Here is a 23,705-nt window from a genome sequence, read left to right on the forward strand (position 1 = left end):
ACTAGTGATGGTTTTCTTGCAATGGGCGCTTTTACATTTATTTATGGCACAGACGTTATCAAGTAGCCTTTCTAATTTTTTTTTTCATTTTTCAGCAATGCTCTACCTTTTTTCGGTAACTATTTAGGGTTCTTGGAAAGCTGCTGCATTCCATGCAGTCACCATTCACTTTTGGAAGGCTTCTTTGCTATTGCTGTTGACAGGCTATTCATGCAGTTCTGTAATGACAATTAGTCATGTGTTTTAAACTAATCCATTGTCCCTGATATTCAGCTCTATTTTTTGCACTAGTAAGTATAGGCGGGGTAACTAATCTTACTGAAACAGGTATTGCTTCTGTAAATATACGTGTCTGCATTTGACTATTTGATATTTGATTTGATATTTTGTACTCACTATTCATATTTGAAAAAGTTGATATTCGCCCACCTCTAGTTAAAACAGAAACACATTTCTGTAATGGTTATACTAAGGCGTGATCATGAAGCCGTACTCATATTAGCATTTTAAAAGAGCACTGAAGAAAAATTTAACGTACTTCACTTTGGACACAAACAAACAAACAAACAAACGAATCAGTTCATAGCGACAAAATAGTCTTTTCAATACTCATGTCATTAATTTCACACTAAAGGTTGTTCATGAAAAAAGTAAATCAAGGCCAAACAAATTTTTAAAAAATTTCACGCAGAAACCGCAGCACTGCTGCATTAGTGTGATCACGGAATTCCTTGTACTTGGGGTTGTGGCATAAGAAGTTGTTCTCAACACTAGATATGTTAGGGCTGAAAAATAGTATATTGGAAAAAGGCATTTTTTTTTCCTAGCACATAAAAAGTAATTTTATGAGTATCAACATTCAGGTGATGTTTTGTTTCCTCCAGTTTGTGCAACACTTGTTATGGTGGTCACGTGCTGCCTCTCTGTCCTTGGTTGTTCAGAAATGCAATATCGACATGTGTCACATACAGCGGGACACCAGCATCGAACTTTCTATAAATAAAAATCAATGGGAACTGTCTTAGTGATGCTTTTTTCATAATGATAAAGAAAAATCGGCTTTGAAAGCTACGTCAGATGCTTAGCCTAGTCGGTCAATGGACCTTCGAGTCAGCATGCACAACATACTTTGCCGTTGCTTTAACCAGTGCATGTGAGGAAATAAATGTACTGCGCGAAATTCAACACAAGGACACGGTAAACGACAAGGACAAGCACTAACTTTTAACTACCTTTATTCTTCGTCACTCATCAATATATAGATAGTCAATATAGAGGGAAGGTTTGAATATGTGACATATCTATTTCTTCAATGGATATTGAGAAGTGTTTTTCACGTGGCTTGCTCTAATCTGTGGTTGTGACAATGTGATTACATGCTTTGTGCATGTGCGATTAAGGACATATATTGACGAGATGAACAATAAAAGTAGTCGAAAGTTAGTGCTTGTCCGTGTCCCTTACTACGCCCTTGTGTTGAATTTTGTGCAGTACATTTATTCCTTGCAGTATGAACCATCTTGCCCAACAAGTCTTATTGAATCAGTGCATGTGAGCTGAGGCTTGGCCATTCAGGGCACCATTTTGGAGTACTTACTCTGTGCATGCATTTCTTGGTGTCAAAGAAAGTGCACCATCCTAATGTTTATCTCCATCCAATTTTCACTGTGTTGGCACCAAAAGCACAGCCTCCTCCCTTTGCCTCGCTGTATTTAGAGAAATTATTCTGCCAGCAGCTGTTCTCTGCAAAATAATGGTTTGACTTTCTGTCTCATATAACAAGCAAAGCCTTGACAGATGTTCCTTCTTTTCCTTGACCCTCAATTTCGATGCAAACCTCTATAGATGTGCTGTCATATGCCAAGATGGAAAACTGCCTGGGTGCGTAAATAAACAGATGTCATTCTAGAGCAAGAATTTGGAGGCGATGCTTCTGACAAATAAATTGATTCACTAGATGCTGTGTCAGGCGGACGATTTCAACTCACAGGTACCCCAAAGGAAAATATTAGGTGGTATTAGTACATTATGCTTCACACATGGCAAAAAGCCATCTTTTACCTTGAGTAGCAAGGCAGAAAAATGTAGCACAAAAACGAAATCTGAGTTGCACTTTGACATTCCTTGCACTGGCTTGCCAAGATGTCATGGATTTCGACAGTGCTCACACAGATCTATAGTTAAACAGTTTTTCATTACAGGAGGGCTACAGTCTACATTGCATTTTGAATAAAACAAAAGCTCAGCCTAGCACGTTTTTAAAAGTTATCTGGTGTCAAAACAGCCCAAATAAGAGAACATAAGTTGAAATTTGTAAGGCGATATTTATGCGATGGCTTTCAGGTTTCTACAAAAAATTCCAAAAGGAAACTTCAGTCTTTATTTCTTCAGCTGGTATTTAAGTTAAAGTTTTTCCTACGCAATGAATGAAAAAGTTATGAAAGAAAGCTTTACCATACTTAACTAGCTTGAAGCCATTTGCAAAAAAAGAGTTTACTTACGGCTGCTCCTTCCCCACCGTTCAGTATGTCTAAACGCGCCTACAAATTTGATGCACAGCTCTTGCCATGGTGAACTTGTGACACGTAATTGATTGCGCAGCATTAGCAATCCGAGAAACTGAACTTCCAGAAGTGTGCAGCTGGTGCACCACCCTTTTTTTCCCTCATAGAGTAAAGGAGCGGAGCTTTCATGGTCAGTAGGCAAGAATTCTGAAAGATACAAGGAACGTCTGAGTGAATGAAAAAAAGGGTTATTTGTTACAAAATGTCAATATCTTGCCATAAATTTTATTGTGATAGCAATTATGCAGACACTCCAAGTACATTTCTGCCATCGGCATTGGCGGGAGCTTCCGTATAAAGTCCAAGGGCGATAATCCCGTTTCTGCACACCCTACACTGTATGTGAGTGAAAGTATGCAAGGGGTGCCGACGATCGCGGCTCACTCTCACCCACATGAAAGTGGGGAGAGTGAAGAGGAAGTGCACAGTCTTCCATGGAATGCGAAGCACCCAATGATGTGAGGCACCGGGGGGAGGGGGGGGCGGCATTCTACTTCGGCTGCAACTACGCATGTGGTGACTGCGCACGGTCACGTGGCCGTAGCTTGAGAGCAATCTGCGTTGGGGGCACAGTCTAAATGTGTTGGTGGCTTGTAGCTTTGTGCTTGCTCGGTGCTCACTTTGAATTGAAGCGACCGACAGCATGAAGATCACTTCACTCGCCGCTAATGCCACGTTTCCTCAAGCCAGAGCGAGTGTCCACAATCATGGAGTGTTATGGGTTCATGTTTGCTGTGTGCGCTGATAGCATGCTTGTTAATTTATTTAGCAACCAAGTGTTTGCAAGTTGATATGGCCGATAAAAGTACTATCTTTACTTTGTATGGATGTCTGCTAATTTTCTATCACAATCGATGCTTTCCTTTTCAGGCAAAACTGACTTTTTTCAAAACACATCGGTGCATGCCCCCCCCCTTGTCTACTGCTACATTTATTCTGCATGCTGAGAAATGTTAGGATATTTTTTTAGTCAGAAAACATGTTTTTTCCATAATTCTCCCGCTTCAGAATTTATGTAAATTTTGTCTCCGCTCACAACTTGCTAAGTTCAGTTTTTCACTCCCGTAGAACCCAATGTAGCGATAAAACATTAACTAGGCCTGAGCAGGCACTGTCAGAATCAATGATGTCGCAGCGACCTGAAGTGGAAATCTGAAGGCAGTGTCGCCACCTGCCTGTTCTTGCACCTTTCTGGGCTTACCACACCTCTTCTCATGGTGGCATTTTCAGTATTGCAGGAGTGTAATTTACTGCACTACAGCTCAGCTTATTTCTCTCTGTAGTGCCCCTTAAACCCTTTAATCGACAGTGGAACACATCGACCACTATTTTAGAGGCAACATTAGTGGTGATGTATAACAACTGCAATTGAACCTTTCTATGTAGACATGTTTTTGGTACTTGATCAAAAATTATTTTTTCAATCATCTGTATATTTATAATGAAGTGGAGTGGTCGCCTCGACTGTTTAGTTTGTCGAGGAAAAGCCTTATTTAGCACATATTTCAGATGGAAGGGAAGAAGGTGACAGGACAGAGCTCAAATGATCATCATCATCATCATCAGCCTGGTTACGCCCACTGCAGGGCAAAGGCCTCTCCCATATTTCTCCAACAACCCCGGTCATGTACTAATTGTGGCCATGCCGTCCCTGCAAACTTCTTAATCTCATCCGCCCACCTAACTTTCTGCCGCCCCCTGCTACGCTTCCCTTCCCTTGGGATCCAGTCCGTAACCCTTAATGACCATTGGTTATCTTCCCTCCTCATTACATGTCCTGCCCATGCCCATTTCTTTTTCTTGATTTCAACTAAGATGTCATTAACTCGCGTTTGTTCCCTCACCCAATCTGCTCTTTTCTTATCCCTTAACGTTACACCTATCATTCTTCTTTCCATAGCTCGTTGTGTCGTCCTCAATTTGAGTAGAACCCTTTTCGTAAGCCTCCAGGTTTCTGCCCCGTAGGTGAGTACTGGTAAGACACAGCTATTATATACTTTTCTCTTGAGGGATAACGGCAACCTGCTGTTCATGATTTGGGAATGCCTGCCAAACGCACTCCAGCCCATTCTTATTCTTCTGATTATTTCCGTCTCATGATCCGGATCCGCCGTCACTACCTGCCCTAAGTAGATGTATTCCCTTACGACTTCCAGTGCCTCGCTGCCTATTGTAAATTGCTGTTCTCTCCCGAGACTGTTAAGCATTACTTTAGTTTTCTGCATATTAATTTTTAGACCCACTCTTCTGCTTTGCCTCTCCAGGTCATTGAGCATGCATTGCAATTGGTCCCTTGAGTTACTAAGCAAGGCAATATCATCAGCGAATCGCAAGTATTCAGCGAATCGCAAGGTATTCTCCATTAACTTTTATCCCCAATTCTTCCCAATCCAGGTCTCTGAATACCTCCTGTAAACACGCTGTGAATAGCATTGGAGATATCGTATCTCCCTGCCTGACGCCTTTTTTTATTGGGATTTTGTTGCTTGCTTTATGGAGGACTACGGTGGCTGTGGAGCCGCTATAGATATCTTCCAGTATTTTTACATATGGCTCATCTACACCCTGATTCCGTAATGCCTCCATGACTGCTGAGGTTTCGACTGAATCAAACGCTTTCTCGTAATCAATGAAAGCTATATATAACGGTTGCTTATATTCTGCACATTTCTCTATCACTTGATTGATAGTGTGAATATGGTCTATTGTTGAGTAGCCTTTACGGAATCCTGCCTGGTCCTTTGGTTGACAGAAGTCTAAGGTGTTCCTGATTCTATTTGCAATTACCTTAGTAAATACTTTGTAGGCAACAGACAGTAAGCTGATCGGTCTATAATTTTTCAAGTCTTTGGCGTCCCCTTTCTTATGGATTAGGATTATGTTAGCGTTCTTCCAAGATTCCGGTACGCTCGAGGTCATGAGGCATTGTGTATACAGGGTGGCCAGTTTCTCTAGAACAATCTGTCCACCATCCTTCAACAAATCTGTTGTTACCTGATCCTCCCCAGCTGCCTTCCCCCTTTGCATATCTCCTAAGGCTTTCTTTACTTCTTGCGGCGTTACCTTCGGGATTTCGAATTCCTCTAGACTATTTTCTCTTCCATTATCGTCGTGGGTGCCACTGGTACTGTATAAATCTCTATAGAACTCCTCAGCCACTTGAACTATCTCATCCATATTAGTAATGATACTGCCGGCTTTGTCTCTTAACGCATACATCTGATTCTTGCCAATTCCTAGTTTCTTCTTGACTGTTTTTAGGCTTCCTTCGTTCCTGAGAGCATGTTCAATTCTATCCATATTATACTTCCTTATGTCAGCTGTCTTACGCTTGCTGATTAACTTCGAAAGTTCTGCCAGTTCTATTCTAGCTGTAGGGTTAGATGCTTTCATACATTGGCGTTTCTTGATCAGATCTTTCGTCTCCTGGGATAGTTTGCTGGTATCCTGCCTAACGGAGTTACCACCGACTTCCATTGCACAATGCTTAATGATGCCCACAAGATTGTCGTTCATTGCTTCAACACTAAGGTCCTCTTCCTGAGTTAAAGCTGAATACCTGTTCTGTAGCTTGATCTGGAATTCCTCTATTTTCCCTCTTACCGCTAACTCATTGATCGGCTCCTTATGTACCAGTTTCTTCCGTTCCCTCCTCAAGTCTAGGCTAATTCGAGTTCTTACTATCCTGTGGTCACTGCAGCGCACCTTGCCGAGCACGTCCACATCTTGTATGATGCCAGGGTTAGCGCAGAGTATGAAGTCTATTTCATTTCTACTCTCGCCGTTCGGGCTCCTCCACGTCCACTTTCGGCTATCCCGCTTGCGGAAGAAGGTATTCATTATCCTCATATTATTCTGTTCCGCAAACTCTACTAATAACGCTCCCCTGCTATTCCTAGTGCCTATGCCATATTCCCCCACTGCCTTGTCTCCAGCCTGCTTCTTGCCTACCTTGGCATTAAAGTCGCCCATTAGTATAGTGTGTTTAGTTTTCACTCTACCCACCGCCGATTCCACATTTTCATAGAAGCTTTCGACTTCCTGGTCATCATGACTGGATGTAGGGGCGTAGACCTGTACAATCTTCATTTTGTACCTCTTATTAAGTTTCACAACAAGACCTGCCACCCTCTTGTTAATGCTATAGAATTCCTGTATGTTACCAGCTATATTCTTATTAACCAGGAATCCGACTCCTAGTTCTCTTCTATCCGCTAAGCCCCGGTAGCACAGGACGTGCCCGCTATTTAGCACTGTATATGCTTCTTTTGGCCTCCTAACTTCACTGTCCCACTTTTTTTTCCCCTCATACAGAACCTTTATCTCCTTTCAGATTTAACTTTTGCTACCAATACCTGATCAAGAATTTGTTCATAATGCTTTAAACACACATCAATGCATTTTCTTGTTATATCCATCAAAAAGTGAAGCTTAAATGTATACTTAACCATGTCTGATCAATGCAATGCTCCAGTAATCTCATTGGCATAGGTGGTGTAGAGTGCTATTGATAAAAAGCCCCCATTTCAATCAGTATCTCTCCACTTTGCACACATTTCAAAACATCAAAGGCTGCAATTCGCAATGACTGTTGTAGTTTGCATATTACTTTTTAAAATGTGCGATTAGCAACAACAGTTTTCGTGAACTGTCTGTGGTGCCTTTTCCAACACGAACAGTGTTTATCAATTACTCATATGTTTGTATTTTGTCCTCCTTTACTGTTGCATACTTATGGGCAAAGTTAGGGTAAGAAACATGGTGTATTTGTGAAAATCCTTGGCATTTGTGCTTTCTAAGGGCGTAAAAAGATCAATTTTCCTAACATGCCTTTCTGTGTTGATTCAGAAATAGGTTGCTGATATACAGTAAACCTATTCAGTATTTGATAGCAATATAAGTTCTGGCGCAACCCACCCCACGACGAATGTCGACATTAATGCGATAAGACTTGAGGCCCTGTAGCGACGCCACACTGTGTTGCTACCCCTGAAATACACGGTGCACGAGGCGTGTATGCAGTCGGGCTCCTCTCTCTCATGCATCGCTCTGGACATGCGGTGCCACCTAGCGGCGCTGCCACAATGTCTGCATGTGGCATGCGAGTGAAAAAGGACCTGGGACAAGATAAAAAGACACACACGGTGCTTCTTGATTTCGTGCCACGTATTTACTGTGCTGGTTGAGTATGTCTCATGCCCGTGATATTGGTACATGCCCATTCTTGGGCAATCCTGCCGAAAGGACCGGCCAAGGTGACCCAAGATGCATGTAGCCTTAAGTGTATTAAACCAGTGGTGCCACCAGTAGCGAAAATTTTAATAGAAGTCCTGCATTAGACCAATACAAATTTCTATTAGTTGTACTGATTTACCTATGATACCAGTATGTGTTATGCATTAAACTTGTTAGTTTATGTTAGCTTCTGTACTGGACAATTAGGTCCTATTGGCCTTATACAAATTGTTGCTGGTCTGTTAGACAACATTTATTGCTGGATTCTGCTGCTTTTGTTTGCTGCTTGTTTAATGTGAGCTTGAAAGGTGCTGAAAAAATTAGGCTTGGGGACCGCTTTTTTGCATGGAGTGCTTCTAATTTATCGGCAAATCATCAGGAATTCTGCAGTGCAAATGCACAGCACACTGCATTCGCATGTTTGTATTAGTTTTAGCATACTAAGCAAGTGAAAGTGGCCCCTATCTCTCAGTGATGTGCACTAAAGGGATGTGCGCCTAACTAGGCCTATGTGCAGCTTCGTCATGATGAATTGTTCAGAAAACAGCTAGTATTTACAGCTCAGCGAAAACTTTCCCACTAAAAAGAGAACAGCCATATTCTGTAAAGCATAGTCATGGTGCCTGGTAAGCTCATGAACCATGGCGCAATTCAAAGCGTGCGATCAGAGACTGCGATCAACTTCGGCCCCTGCATCTAACTCGACTATCCTTCATACACAGAGGGCACTGGTGTTCTGCGCATGGTTTCTGCTGTTTAGTGGTTCTGAGGATGGATTTTGCCGACAGACAGTCCTGGGACCTGTGCCTGATCCCGACTGCTTTTTTAGCTATTGCGCACCAGTGGTGACACCAGGTTCCACATAGAGCTGTTGGGATCATCAGGTCCTGGGCATATAAAACACCCGCCATACTTCAGCCTCTACTTGAAAGCATGTGATCAGAGACTATGGTCAACTTTGGCCCCTGCATCTTAGTCGACTATTATTTGTACATAGAGGACGCTGGTGTTCTGTGCATGGTTTCTGCTGTTTGGTTGTTCTTAGGATGGATTTTGCTGACAGACAGTCCTGGGACCTGTGCCCGATCCCGACTGCTTTTCTGGCTACTGCGCACCACTGGTGACACCAGGTTCCATATAGTGGTGCTGGGATCATCAGGTCCTGGGCATAGAAAACACCCGCCAAACTTTAGCCTCCACTTGAAAGCATGTGATCACAGTCTACGGTCAACTTCGGCCCCTGCATCTAACTCGACTATTCTTCGTACACAGGTGAAGAAAGTGCCGCTGTTTTTCTTTGTGCTTCTATTCCGATTGAATGAATGAATGTGTGGTTTTTATTGGCACAAGGGCCAGGTATGGCCAAAGAGCGCCATGCAAGTGTTAGTGATTTCGCAGTGGAGTTATGAATTCTGTGAAGTTGATGTGGTGGTTGTAAAGGGGCCTAAAATATAGTCACTGTAAAGTACGTAAAATGTACGTGTAATAAAATTATGGCGGTGACAAATTACGTGTACTAGGAGCATTAAGGTGCATTGTAAAATAATGATACGATATATAAAAAAATGCATAGGTTTCTAAAATTAACTAGAGCACTATGGCCTCGTTAGAGCCCTTGAGACACAAGGGCCTGGAGGCATGTGCTATATAAAACAGCTATCACAGCGGCATCCTCTGGAGAGAGGATGCGCTACGAATTTATTGGGCTCATAACATGTAGGACAACCTCATTTAAAAAATTGAGGACTGCTTTGGTGTTGAAAAATGGTTCTTTACCAAGAAACATAGCTGGGTGAAGAGGTATGCAATAACGATATGCAAGAGGAAAATGCTTCTCTCAGGTTCGGCTTTGCGACACTCCAAGAGGACGTGGAGGACGGTCAGCCTCTCACCACATCGACCACAGGTTGGCGGTTCATTTCCAGTAAGCAGAAAATTGTGTGTACCAAATGTGTGCCCTATTCTGAGGCGGCAGAATAGGACATCTGTTCGCCGTGATTTTGATGGGGAGGGCCAAAAACCTAGCTGTGGCTTTATAACGTGAAGTTTATTGTTTATTTCTGCGTTCCACATGCGTTGCCAGTGTTGTCGCAGTTTCTTACGCAAGAAAGGCTTCAGATCTGTGACCGGGACAGCAGCTGCAGAAAAAGTGTTTAGTGATGTGAGTGATGTGGCCATTATATCAGCCAGTACATTACCCTCGATACCTCTATGACCAGGTACCCAGCATATTACTACATGTATATGTGATATATAAATACTGCATAAGAGGGAGTAAAGTTCAATGAATACAGGATTTTTAAGCTTTTGTAATGAAATTAACGCTTTTACGAGACTTAGTGAGTCTGTGTATACAATTGCTCTGTCGAGTTTTAATTTCTGTATATGTCTTACTGCAGACAGTACTGCATAAGCTTCTGCAGCAAAGATACTTGTTTGCGGGTTCAGTAAGTCAGATATAGAAAGAGAGGGACCAACAGCAGCATAAGATACACCAGCATGTGATTTAGACGCGTCTGTGTAGAATTCGGAGCACCTGTACTTCGACTGAAGTTCGCGGAAATGCATAGCGATTTCGATGTCAGGTGCGTGTTTTGTGACCTCTACAAAGGATACGTCACAGTCTATCATCTGCCACTCCCAGGGCGGTAATGGCTTAGTTGGAGGCATTAGTCGATGTTCAAGAACAGGGACATCCATTTCCGTGCTAAGTTCTCTTGCACGCAGTGAGAAAGGAAGTCTCATGGAGGGTTTATTATTAAAAAGTGTTTGACACGTTAAGTCATTAACAGTCTTGAAACACGGATGTTCTTTATTGGAGCGCACATTGGGAAAATAGGTAAAGCTGATGTACGTTCTCTGAAAATGTAGTGACCATTCGTCTGACTCTGCATACAGACTTTCCACCAGGCTTGTTCTAAATGCGCCAGTGGCCAGGCGCATTTAGATGATGAACGGGGTCTAACATTTTTAGCGCACTCGGTGCAGCAGAGTGATATACTACGGCACCATAATCTAATCGTGATCTAACTAGGCTCCTGTAAAGATTTAGGAGGCACCTCCTGTCGCTACCCCATGTAGTGTGGGATAGAACTTTAAGTAAGTTCATGGTTTTTAGACATTTTTCTTTAAGATATTTTATGTGTGTAATGAAAGTGAGCCTGGAGTCGAGAATAACACCTAGAAATTTGTGCTCTTTCTTGATGGGAATTTGTTGTCCACCTAGTTCTACACAGAGATCAGGTACCAGGCCTCTCTTTCTTGTGAAGAGAACACGAGCTTTTGTGCGGGTTGATTTTAAATCCATTTTGGTCTGCCCACTAGGACACCTTGTTTAAACCCTGCTGTACCTGTCTTTTACACACTGTAAGGTTGCAAGATTTGAAACCTATCTGTATATCATCTACGTAGACGGAATAAAAAAATGGCCGCTGGCAGTGAAGGATGAAGTGTGTTCATTTTAACGATAAAGAGAGTGCAACTGAGTACTCCTCCCTGGGGTACACCTGTTTCCTGTATAAAAGGCCGCAACAATACGTTGCTGATTTTCACGCGGAAGCTACGATCCGACAAATAGCTTTCAATTATGTTCAGCATATTTCCACAGATGCCCATCTCCGACAGGTCTCACAAGATCCCGTAACGCCATGCCGTGTCATACGCTTTTTCCATGTCAAGGAATACCGATAGGAAATACTGTCCATGTACAAATGCATCGCGGATATTTCCTTCAATGCGCACCAGATGATCGGTTGTCGACCGCCCTTCTCTGAATCCACACTGATAAGGATCGAGCATATTGTTGAGCTCAAGGAAATGTATAAGTCTGCGATTTATCATTTTTTCAAAAATCTTACACATACAATTTGTTAGTGCTATCGAACGATAACTTGATGCCAAGAAAGGGTCTTTTCCCTGCTTTAGAACAGGAACTACAATCGCTTCTTTCCATGTGGATGGGAGGTATCCCGAAGCCCAAATAGTATTGAAAAGTGTAAGAAGTGTAACTTGTGCGTCAGTACGTATGTTTCTGATCATGTCATACATGACTCTGTCAGGTCCCGGTGCAGTGCTTTTACATGTGTTCAAGGCAGCTCTCAACTCGGCAATACCGAAAGGCCAGTTATACGGTTCATTCTGCCTGGACTTTCGTATGATTGGCTTACGCTCTACTATTTCTTTATGTTTAAGAAAGGATTGAGAATAGTGCGTTGAGCTCGACACTTGCTCAAAGTGCTCCCCAAGTGAGTCTGCCTGATCTTGCAGTGTATCGCCCTGTGTATTTACCAGAGGGAGTGAATATGTTTGTCACCCTCTAATTCTATTTACCTTGTTCCATACTTTGGCCTCATCTGTATAAGAGTTTATACTCGATAAAAACTTCTCCCAACTTTCTCTTCTAGCCTGTCGGTGGGTTCTCCTGCCTTGGGACTTTATTTTCTTAAAGTTGACAAGATTTTCTGCAGTGGGCGAAGCGCGTAGCAACCCCCACGCTTTGTTCCAATTCCTACGTGCGATTCTGCATTCATCGTTCCACCACGGGACATGCCGTTTGCATGCCGAGCCACTTACTTCACGTATGCATTTAGATGCGGCATCTATTATGAAGGCTGTGAAGTGCTCTACAGCAGCATCAATTTCTAAAGAAGACATGTCATCCCATGATATACTAGTTAAGTTTCGGAATTTCTCCCAGTCTGCTGTGTCAATCTTCCACCTAGGAGCCTGTGGTGGATATTCATTTTCTTTAAGTGTTCTTAATAGTCTGGGGAAGTGGTCGCTTCCGTAGGGATTGTACGTAACTTCCCATTCGAGTTCAGGCATATGGACGGGGAAACTATGCTCAGATCAATTGGTATTGAAATTGGAAATTGGTATTGGTATAGAAAAGGTATTGTTTGCAAGACAGTAATAAGTGGGTTTCTTCTTATTCAGAAGGCACGCACCAGAAGAAAAAAGGAACTGTTCAACAAGACGACCTCGCACATCTATACGAGAGTCGCCCCACAGGGAGCTGTGCGCATTGAAATCGCCAAGAACAGCATAAGGTTCTGGCAATTGATCTATAAAGGATTGTAATTCATGTTTCGTTAATTTGTAGTGTGCGGGTTTATTTAGAAGAACAGCTCGACCCGCCACTGCTTCAAGGGGCGTTTGTAGCTGTAAACGCTGACAGGAGATACTTTTATGAATAAAAATGGCAACACCGCCTGATGATACGACAGCATCATCGCGATCTTTGCGGAACTTGACATACGGTTGGAGAAAGTTTGTGTGTTGTGGTTTTAAGTGTGTTTCCTGTAGACACAGCACCTTTGAATTTTGTTTTTGGATAAGCTCTTGCAAGTCATCAAAGCTTCTAAGAAGACCTCTAACGTTCCATTGAATAATTTGTGTATCCATATTGAAAGTAGATAAGTGCTGTGTGTATGGAAACGGAAGTGATGCCTTAGGTTACAGAGCTCTTACGAGGCCCTGTAACGGGGGTTCTGCCCTTTCTGGAGCGTTCAACGGAGCCTCGCCGCTCCTTAGGCGTTTGGTGCGCCTTGAGGACAGGTGTGTTCATTGCCTCTTGTGAGGCGCCAGACACGTGCTCTTGCGAGCGAGAAGTTACAAGGGAGAGTCCTGCCTTGGAGGGCAAGACCCCGGCTCCCACCAGCCCGGAGGTCGATGGGGCACCCTGCGGGATTTGGCTGCGCCCGCTGTTGCCAGTGCTGGAAGGGGTCGGGGAGGTTGGAGCAGCCTCGGCTGCGCCCTCCTTCGGGGTCGATGGTCCCCTCTGCTGTGTTGACGGAGCAGGGCTAGCTGCAACCGCCGCGGGGGCAGATGGCGTAACTGCTGACTCACTGCCTGTGGGTCGGACAGCCGCCGGAGGCCGTTGTGACGCTGCCCCCTGGCGCGCCACATCGGCAAAGGTTTTCTTGGGCAGGTAGGATACCCGCCTGCGTGCCTCCTTGAAAGTTATGTTTTCCTTGACTTTGATTGTAACAATTTCCTTTTCTTTCTTCCAGGAATGGCACCACCGCGAGTACGCGGCGTGCTCCCCATCACAGTTTACACAGTGGCGAGTGTTCGCACAAGCTTCAGTGGTGTGTTCGTGGGCACTGCATTTCGCACATGTTTGGCGGCCGCGGCAGCTCTGCGAACTGTGGCCGAAGTGCTGGCATTTGAAACATCGCAGTGGATTTGGCACGTACGGCCTAACACGGAGCTTTATGTACCCGGCCTCGATTGTCTTGGGTAGGACACTTGAATTGAAGGTGAGTATTAGGTGTTTGGTTGCAATCTCTTTACCATCCCGCCTCATCTTTATTCTTCTCACATTGACAACATTCTGCTCACTAAAGCCCTCCAAGAGCTCTGCGTCTGTCAGCTGAAGCAAATCATCGTCTGAGACAACGCCGCGGGTAGTGTTCATAGTGCGGTGTGGAGTCACTGTCACTTGAACGTCCCCAAATGACACGAGACTGGGTAACTTTTCAAATTGTTTCAGATTATGGAGCTCCAAGAGGAGATCTCCACTTGCCATCCTTGTTGCCTTGTAACCTTGACCAAGAGCCTCAGTTAAAGACTTTGAAACTAGAAATGGGGAGATTGTGCGTACTTGTGTGTGACTTTTCCGAGTGAATCACATGAAATCGTGGGAAGTTGCGTCTTTGTCGTCCAAAAAACTGAAATACATCTTCGGTGCGCCCTCTTTTCTGAGGGCGATCTGGGAGGGGAGGGAAGGAACTAGCCATAGAATTATGTAATTTTCGGCAATAACGCCAGCCACCCACCGTGGAGCCCTACAAGGGGACGTTACAGGGACTGTAAAAACAGGTCCTGCAAATGCCAGCTGTACGTTATCACTATAACCAAATATGAGATAACCTAGGTTGGTTATTCACACAAGGTTAACCCTTGCTGCCAGGAAAAATTGGAAGTAAACGGAAGCTAGGAGAAGATAGGAAAGATGAAAAGTGAGAGAAAGATGAAGGCTAGAGGTAGAGAGAGACAGGAAAAGGCAACTACCGATTTCCCCCGGGTGGGTCAGTCCGGGGGTGCCGTCTATGTGAAGCAGAGGCCGAAGAGGTGTGTTGCCTCCGCCGGGGGGCCTTAAAGGTCCAAACACCCAGCATCGGCTCAACCTCCAGGATCCCCCTTTCCCCAGACACGACTAAGCCGCGCACGGCTACATGCGGGAGGGTCCAACCCTCGTGTGCTCGGGTACGTGGTGTCGCAACACACCAAACGCCTGCTGACTGACATGCTGGCTGACGTATTCCGACTGCAGATCCATGACCATTCTTGCTGTTATGGTTTGCACTGTCATTTCATTAAGTAAGGATTTTGAGGATTTCAAAGTTGTTTTCAATGCGAAACTTTGTGACATGTCTGACGCTTTGGGAACCCTAAAGGTTGCAGTATCTAGACACAAACCGGATGATGTGAAACAGCTTCAGGAAGAAGTAAATGAAATTAAAGATTCTTTAGATTACATGAGTAAAGAGTTTGAATCCGCGACGGAGGAAAACGACGTCTCTGGCCACCACAAACAACAAATTAGTTGAAGATAACCAAATGCTCCAGTGCAAAGTTTTTCAACTTGCAAAGTACTCTCGCTCCAACAAAATTAAAATGAGAGGCATCCCTGTCATACAAGGAGAAGACGGTGTCAAGATTGCTGAAGCCCTCGGTGAAAAAAATTTGGTGTCCTGTTAAAGTTCCAAACATTCATACGGCCCACAGGGTTCTAAAGCACAATACTGACCATAACAACTTGATAGTGTGTTTTTGTTTCCGTGACAAAAGCACATTTTGTCTTACTAAAGCTAGTGAGGCTCGCCTTTCGACAAGTTGCCTTGGCCTTTCTCGTGCATCCTCCTCCTCTGCGCTTATGCTGTATGAGGCAAGTCAAAGGCAAAGTGCTGACTCCTTTGGATTACCAATCTTTAATGATCATCTGACCCCTGAAAATAAGGTTCTATTTGGTGAAGCACTTGCCTTGAAAAGACAACACAAAATGGTTATTCCTCTGGACTGACAATGGCATTATCAAAGCAGGAAAAAGCAGGAAATGTGGGTTTGCTGCATTTTGTGCCATACAGACCTTAAGGTGTTCAGAGATGCCAAGATCATGTCGTTTGTATAAGCTTCTTAAACAAATTCATGGTGGCTTACATATCTTGGCATGATGCTAACGTGATCACATCTAATGTTGCAGGTTTTTCTGCAGTTCATGTGAACGCCCGCAGTTGGCGTAAATTATACCGAGGTTTTGGGCTTCCTCAGCTCTTTTGACTGCCCATTCTTGGTTATTGGTTTATCTGAAACGTGGCTTTTGCCTGAACATAAAGACCTCTACGATCTACCAGGTTACTCATGCGAGTATTGCCATCACAATGGTGATCCACATGGAGGCTCTGCCATCTAGGTGTTATGTTTTATCATTCATGAGACATCATGACCCGACTCTAACATCCCTCAGTGTGAGTCCGTTCGTGTAGAATTTGATACACTTGTCATACCAAACAACCATCACAGAGTCTGTGGTTTTATCTATCATTCTCCTTCAGATTCTTTCAGCTTTCTCATGGAACTACCATTCATATACATTAACTGTCTGGCAAAAACAATGTTTTAATTCTAGGTGATATTACCATAAGCTTAGCAGATTCTCACACTGTGACAAAAGACTACCTCACCTGCATCTATAGCAATGGCTATCACCGTCTTATAGCTGACCCTACATGCTCTACAAACGGCGATTCACAGTCTTTCATTGAGCATATCATCTCTAATTCACCGTACCTGCTATAGTTGGTGTTACTGAAACTAATATTACAGACCGTTACCCTATATTTTTGTGCAGTGCCAAACGTATTTCCCAAGCACATAAATTGCAATTCAGAACATATTTTGATAACGTTAAGTACATTAACATTATTGAAGATGCAGACTGGTTGCCTGTGCTTGAAGCTCTATATCCTGTAGTTGCGTTAACTAAACTTAGCCACATTATTAATACTGCCGCGAGATCATGCACTACCATCATGTTCTCAAAACAACATTATCATGCTCCCCTTTGCCCCTGGCTATCAAATTCTCTGTTACGTTGTTTAAGAAAAAAAGGACAACCTCTACAAAAAAAAAAAAAAAAAAAGTGCCAGCCTAAGCAACTTAAAGGGTGATCGTGTCTGCAAAGTATTACATTGCTACATGCTGCGGAAAGATCTGAAATTTCAAACTGAACGTCATTTTCCCTTCTCCTTGTGACCGCCGCGCTCCAAGCCGGCGGATGACGTACTCGTGTCCCTGCGCCTACCTACATACTCAAGCCCACAGTGTGACGCCGCTTGTGGTGACACGTGACTTTGAGAATTATTCAAGACAACATCTGTCATATGTGCAATCTGTTGCTTGAATTGACGAATTGAAGTTTAGAGAAATAATAAAACACAAATGAAATGTCTGTGTGTTTTTTGTTTTACTTCGCACCGAAGCAAGAGAGATATACTTCCGCTTCATCTGCTTGTTCCCACGACTGTGCGGTCCCGTGCATAGGTACCGAAACTATGCCATTTTCTGCCATGCTCCAGCGCATGATCATGATCTGCGATCCGCTTGTTCTGCCTCAGTATTTGTGTAGCACTGAATTATACCGCAAGTGATGTTTCCTTGTGCACAGCGTGCAAAATCGTGCGCTGTGCGAACGAGACAACAGCTCGCGCGCGACGCTGTCAGCGAAAATGCGTAGTCCCGGTAAAAAAAAAAAAAAATGATGACGGGGCCTGTGACATACACGTCATGCGATCCTCGAGGTCTGGTATGGGAGAACGCAGGGAAGTAATTTCGCTTGCGAAGGCTAGACGGGACGAGTGGAGAGAGAGTCTTGCTTGGCAGTGGAGCCCGCTTGCTGAAATCATGGGTTCGCAGCACTGAAATATTTCTATCTTGGCTATTAATGAGCTGATTTGAAACATTTTTGGGGCAAGACGCTCCCTAGAGGACACGTAACAACTACCAGCGTAAAACCCAAATTTGCTATGGGGCCTGGCGAGGGGCCCTTTAAAGCACGATAAACGTTTTATTCAAGCACTTTATCTACACTTCGTAAAAATGCAAAGCACAGTGATTATGAAGATCAAATTCAACACTGCAGTAATAATACTAGAGGAAAATGACGGTTTGTAAATGAGTTCTTAAATAATTCTGATTCACACGACCCAATTTCATCACTATCCATAAATGATGCGATCATAACATCACCAAATGAGACAGCTAATGCCTTCAGCGATTACTTTTCACTACCCTTCCTGATAATCGCGATTTTTCTCTTTCCTTCACCCGTCAACCACAACCTTTATTTCCTTCAACCCACTAGCCCCAAAGAAACTGAATCCATCATTTTAGGTTTAAAATCGACTGGCCTGGGTCTTGACGACACCTCCGCAAAACATATAAAAATTAATTCGTTCTACAATCTCACCCATTTTAAGCCAGATATTTAACTTCACTTTCAGTTCTGGTGTTTTCACTGACCAATTCAAGGTTGCGAAGGTCATATGTGTCTGGAAGAAAGGTGTCCAATCCTTTGCTGAAAAATTGCCGTCTGATTTCTGTTGTTGCCTTCCTTGACAAACTTTTAGAGAAATTGACTAAAACACTAATTTAACATAATAAATTCTTTTCAGTTTTGACTCCTCTCAGGGTTGTCTGCTGAGGCGGCCCATCACATGTTTCACAGATAATATTAAATCTTACATTGACCATGGCGACGTTTCAGCTTCTGTGTTTATAGATTTTTTGGGGGCTTTTGATTCTATTGACATAACGTTCTCTTTTTGAAGCTTGAGTTTTATGGTATTGGTGGGACAGTGCTAACACTGCTAAAGAGCCTTTTATCTAATAGACAACAGCTTGTTTTTGTTAATGAATGTTTTTCTAATCTCTGATACATTATTAAAGGTGTTTCCCAAGGTCAAATTTTAGGACACCGTTTGTTTTTAACATACATTAATGACTTGCCTTCTTGCCTTTCTCGCTCTAGGTGTATTTTATATGCAGACTGCACTACCATCTTTTGTCACAGCCCTGACCATAATGTTTTAATTTATAATTTACAAGCAGATTTAAATTCCCTTGTGCAGTGGTGTGCAGCAAACCGGCTATCAATGAACCCTCCTAAATCGTCTTTTATGCTTTTTCCTTCACGAAACAGGAAGACCATGTCTCCTTGACTTTTCATCAACAACCAGGCCCTTACTCCATCTGATCATATTACTTTTCTTGAAGTAATTGTTTACACCCATGTTTGGTTTCAGAAACACATTTCATCAGCCTGCATTAGAATATATTTTGGCATACGTGCCCTCCTTAAAACAAGATTCTACTTCCGCCTCCGTACACTCACAACACTATAATACGCCTTTATATGCAGCCATATAAACTGCTGCATCTAACCATGGGGTCATACATACTTCATTCAAATCTCCCTATTGATTAAACTCCAGAAACAAGCAGTTCGCATTATGAAATTCACTGCATGGTTTTCACCTTTCTTTTCCATTTTTGTTGATCTTAATATTTCGCCTCTGTCTAGCCTTTACTATTATAATACAGCCATTATATTCTTTATAATTTATAACCATGACCTCACTTTAGACATTTTCCCACAACATCCGCTCTCTAATTGTAATTCTACTTGCTTCGCTACCCATCGTAACTTGATCTTGCCTAGTAGTTTCTTTTTTCTTCAATAACATTTTGGAATAATTTACACTCATATGAAATCCGTATCATCCTTGCATATGTTAAAAAAAAACCTAAAACAATTTCTGTTTTTGAACCAATGTTATGTATCTGTCCATCTAGAAATGAATGTAATTAATGCACTTATTTACGTATTTTTCTTTTGTAACATATATGCACTCTTTCGTTTGTTTTGCTTCTTTACTTTGTAGTTTTACTCTTTTTGCTTGCAGAGGAGGTCCCGCCAACTGTGATTAAACCTTGGGACTTCCTTCTGTATATACACAACTATGTAACATTCCTAATGTACGTAATGAACTTGAAGAGCGTCCACCATATTTGCAAGCCACCGTAATATTTGCCATCATGGTTTACAGATTAAGTTTTATTAGTACCGTACATTCTTCTGGGAAGAGAGCGTACAGTAATGCTGCCCTTATAACTTAAATTGCTAATTTGTTACCTTACACAAAAGGCCGTTAATATTTATTGACAACGAAGAGCGGCATCACAGAGAAGGGAACACGTTGGTCAGGAAGAACACAAAACTGCACCTGCAGTCAGCTGTAGTTTCAAACAGCATGTGTGCATTGGCAGCCGCCATGTCAAGGCGAGGTGTGCAAGTTTGTTAGTGAATAAACAATGTGTTTTTAAGGCACCCATGGTGTTAGTGCCTGCACAATCTCATTCGTGAAGTAGCAAATTTTTATAGTGTCATCTGTGGATGCTGTTACGACTCCAAAACAATGCAAGGCAACTCTTTTTACCTTTCTGCTTCGTGGCTTTGTTGATCCATCAGCGTGCATCGCTGTACGGTGTTTTCCCCTGTGCCGATGTCACCATTTGGAGGTAGTCTACTTATGCTTCTAGTGCAGTGCAGTGGTCTATTTCTTGTGCACGTTGCAGCAATGGCATACACGTTTCCAACAATGAAGTGAAAAATTTCCGCCTATATAGTTATTCCTTATCTGCACACAGTTTTGATGTAATACATTGACACCTTATGTTGGTTTTGTGTGCTTTATATTTATTCTGTCGTGTCAGGCACCGTCACTTCATTTTAATTAAAAATTGTGAGCTAGCGTATCACACTTTGTCCTAAATTAGTTTGGTAGTTGCAGAGCCACATTTTTGCAATTTGGAAGCGAGCTTAGTATTTTCTCAGCACAATTTTAGTGGCAGGACTAGCACTCCTGCTTTTAAATGTTTGTACATATGTGTATTTTTGTGTCCAGGTTTTTTTAACCACTTCAAAAGGACACCCTTGGGTTGAAGGGGATCGAGGACTCTGGCAATCAAGATTGCCGACCTGACAAAGACCTCGAAAAACAATGGGTAAAAATACACGCTGTGCTAATAAATGCTTCTAGCAATTTTTGCAATTCTACCCATTTTTTGTTTTTATGCATCTCGTGCGTTCAGTAGACTGTATTGTAATGTTCAGGTGGTTTTGCTGTGCAATTCATGTTTACGTAGCCCAAGTGGCAATGGATACTGATATTTATACATAGGACAATTAGTGTATTGGTCTGAGGCTCAATGTTGCAAATGAGACATTCACACCGGCACACCAATAGAGTTATTAGACTAATACACTAAGAGAGCCTTTTAGGTTAATAGACCTATAAGGCCAACAGAACAATTTTTGCTAGGGACATCCACAACAGACACATCTGTGTTGAGCGCGGCCGCTTGCAGAACCACTGCAATGAGTAGTATGCGGGTCAGTGACTACAAGAAGATATACTGTGTTGTCTATCGTTTGGTATTGTGATTAGCAGCGAGATTGCGACTTCATGTATCAGCGGTGGCAACACGTAGGGTGTTTACTCTAATACTAATAGCATTAAAGTCAAGATTCGTTCTGCCGTAATTTTTTCAGATGGTACTTTTAAATACTTCTAACCACTTACTGCACATTGTTCAGGAGCTCCAATAACGCTCAACTGAATAAACATGCTCGTACATATGTCTCACGTAATTACAATTAGACAGGGCGTTCTGTCGGACTGCCTAGCACCCGCCCAACTGGCGCGTATCCATTGCATTGTTGAAACAAACATCCCCCTTTGAGCGTCGCCTAATTGGATTCGAGCCTAGTGCTAATGAGATCAGGCGGGTCAGATCATAGAAGTCAACGTTCAACGAGGATGCAATCATCGGTCACGAGACGGCCCTAAGCTCCCCTGTCGAAGCGGCTGTAGGCAACATTTTCAAGCGCTAGGCGATTTCGCGAAACGGCGTTGCGTTCCATAACTTGAACATTACCGGCGAACTACACGCGCGTTTGCCACGACGACAGCTCGATACTAGTTGGCAGACAATTCGCTATTGAACCTTGCAAGTCTCGCAATGCGCGCCCGCGGTGCGTTACAAGTCCGGTTCAGAAGGGCCAACCTGGAGTTTTGAGGCCTCCGTCGGCGTGTTTCAACGATCCCATGTCGAGGTTGGCCAGCGCTGGGAGACCGGCGGCCGAACCACAGCTGTACGCGGCGCTGATTTCGAAGGGTCCCTGGCTGAGCCGGTAATGGAAGAGTTTCAGAGTACTCAGTTCATTCCAGAAGGTGCCGTCCATGGTAGACGTGAAAGGCACGAACTGCAGCGGCGCAGACGACGGGGACGACATGATGATCCGGCGCAGTTCTCGTAAACAGCCGATCAGGCCCTAAGCGGTGTGATCCACTGATCCGACGCAGTAAGGACGCGCACAAACGGTGTTTTGTACGATCGTTGAGTCTTCCTGCTTCACAGCTGATGCATAATATCGTAGGAAAGCGCCGGCAAAACCGCACCACACCACTCAGCGACAAGCGAATATAGCTGATAATATCAAAACAGTGAACTGTAATCGTCTGTAATATCAAAATACAAAGCCAGCGGGATATGCCAGCGTGCGTCTATTTGTCGAACAAAAATCCCTCACGTGACCTGATCTTAGGCGCCTAGGGACAGCATCGTTTAGGGATTTTTGAGAAGGCGCGATGCTGGCGCCGAGCGACGCCGTGGCGTGTGCGTCCTCGGCGTGATCGTTCTCTGGATCCCGCGTTGTTCAACCAGGCCCCGCACACTCTCAAGTTCAACAAATGGCCACAGAGGGCGAAAAATCAATCGAGGCGCGTTTCAGCGTAAGCGCGCAAGTGGAGCTACTGTAATTTGGTCGAATACTTTAATTGGTGCTTTCTCTGCTAGGGGCGCTGAACATGCTGATTTTTTTACTTTACACAAACCATTGACATAAAGAATCGAGGTATCTAAGGATGTTTTTTTACCTCAGGCAAATAGGCAGTTGATTTTTTTTTCAATTTGATTGTTGAGGCTGCTTTTTAGTCATAGCGTCAAGGTTTTTGCACTTTATTAACCACCGACAGCCGACAGCCTATTGGTATCGATGTGTTTCCTGGCCGTTGGCGTTCGAATACCACGGCGGTAAAACATTTTCGAAAGCATGCTGGTTTCGTCTGCGAGTCGTTACACAGACTTGCTGTAAAGAGGTCTACTCTTGGCAAAAAATAGTGCCTCATTTTGTTTAGGCGTTGATTATCATAATGAATGCGGCGGAGGTTGACGGAATACGCTTGAAGGTACGTTTTTATGCCGTTGATCTCCATAACACCGTAAGTACGCAAACCGATGTCACAGAACACTCGATGCATCATTGTGTGTTCTCCGTCATCGCTTGTTTGCTGTACGCCTACTAATTCTTCACTTCTTCTTCAAGTGTTTCATCCTCCTTTTGTCCTTGTTCTCTTGTGCTTCACTTACAGTATGTCGTTCCGTCAGCTGTAATGCGCATTTGCAAAACCAATACGTTTGATAAGACGCAGTGGTTATCATAATTTCACTACACATGTATTAAGCTGACATATGTTGTTCAGATACAGATACCTGTATGCGGACTTGCACGACGTTGATGCGGAGATTAGGATAATTATGACACCCGTAAGGAAGAGGCAGCTGACGGCCGTAAGCTGTTGCGTTCTTTTCGCCAAATTACCCGGCCTGGTAGTGCTCTAAAGATGCTGTATAAAAGTGACACGCGGTGACAGGGAATTTATGTTTAGCAGCCGACTGTACGTTTTGTAGCTTAGGTCTTCTTTCTTGTGCGTCTGTGCTACCCTTATTAATGAGCCATTTCTTGACTATGTTCTTGACTATGTAACCGCGTTTGTGTGG

The 23,705-nt window shown here is 43.3% G+C and overlaps 1 protein-coding gene across 1 annotated transcript in view; it reads right to left on the reverse strand.

The window, feature by feature from the left end:
* Atg7 (Autophagy-related 7) overlaps positions 1 to 22,494 on the reverse strand; it is a 47,569-nt gene extending 25,075 nt beyond the window's left edge. Inside the window, exon 1 of the mRNA XM_075698329.1 lies at positions 21,930 to 22,494. Coding sequence (XP_075554444.1) covers positions 21,930 to 22,158 — 229 coding nt within the window. The 5' untranslated portion in view covers positions 22,159 to 22,494. The remainder of the gene's footprint in view (positions 1 to 21,929) is intronic.
* Positions 22,495 to 23,705: the final 1,211 nt, after the last annotated feature.

This window comes from Dermacentor variabilis, chromosome 7 (genome assembly GCF_050947875.1).
Source record: "Dermacentor variabilis isolate Ectoservices chromosome 7, ASM5094787v1, whole genome shotgun sequence".
Classification (NCBI taxonomy): Eukaryota; Metazoa; Arthropoda; class Arachnida; order Ixodida; family Ixodidae; genus Dermacentor; species Dermacentor variabilis.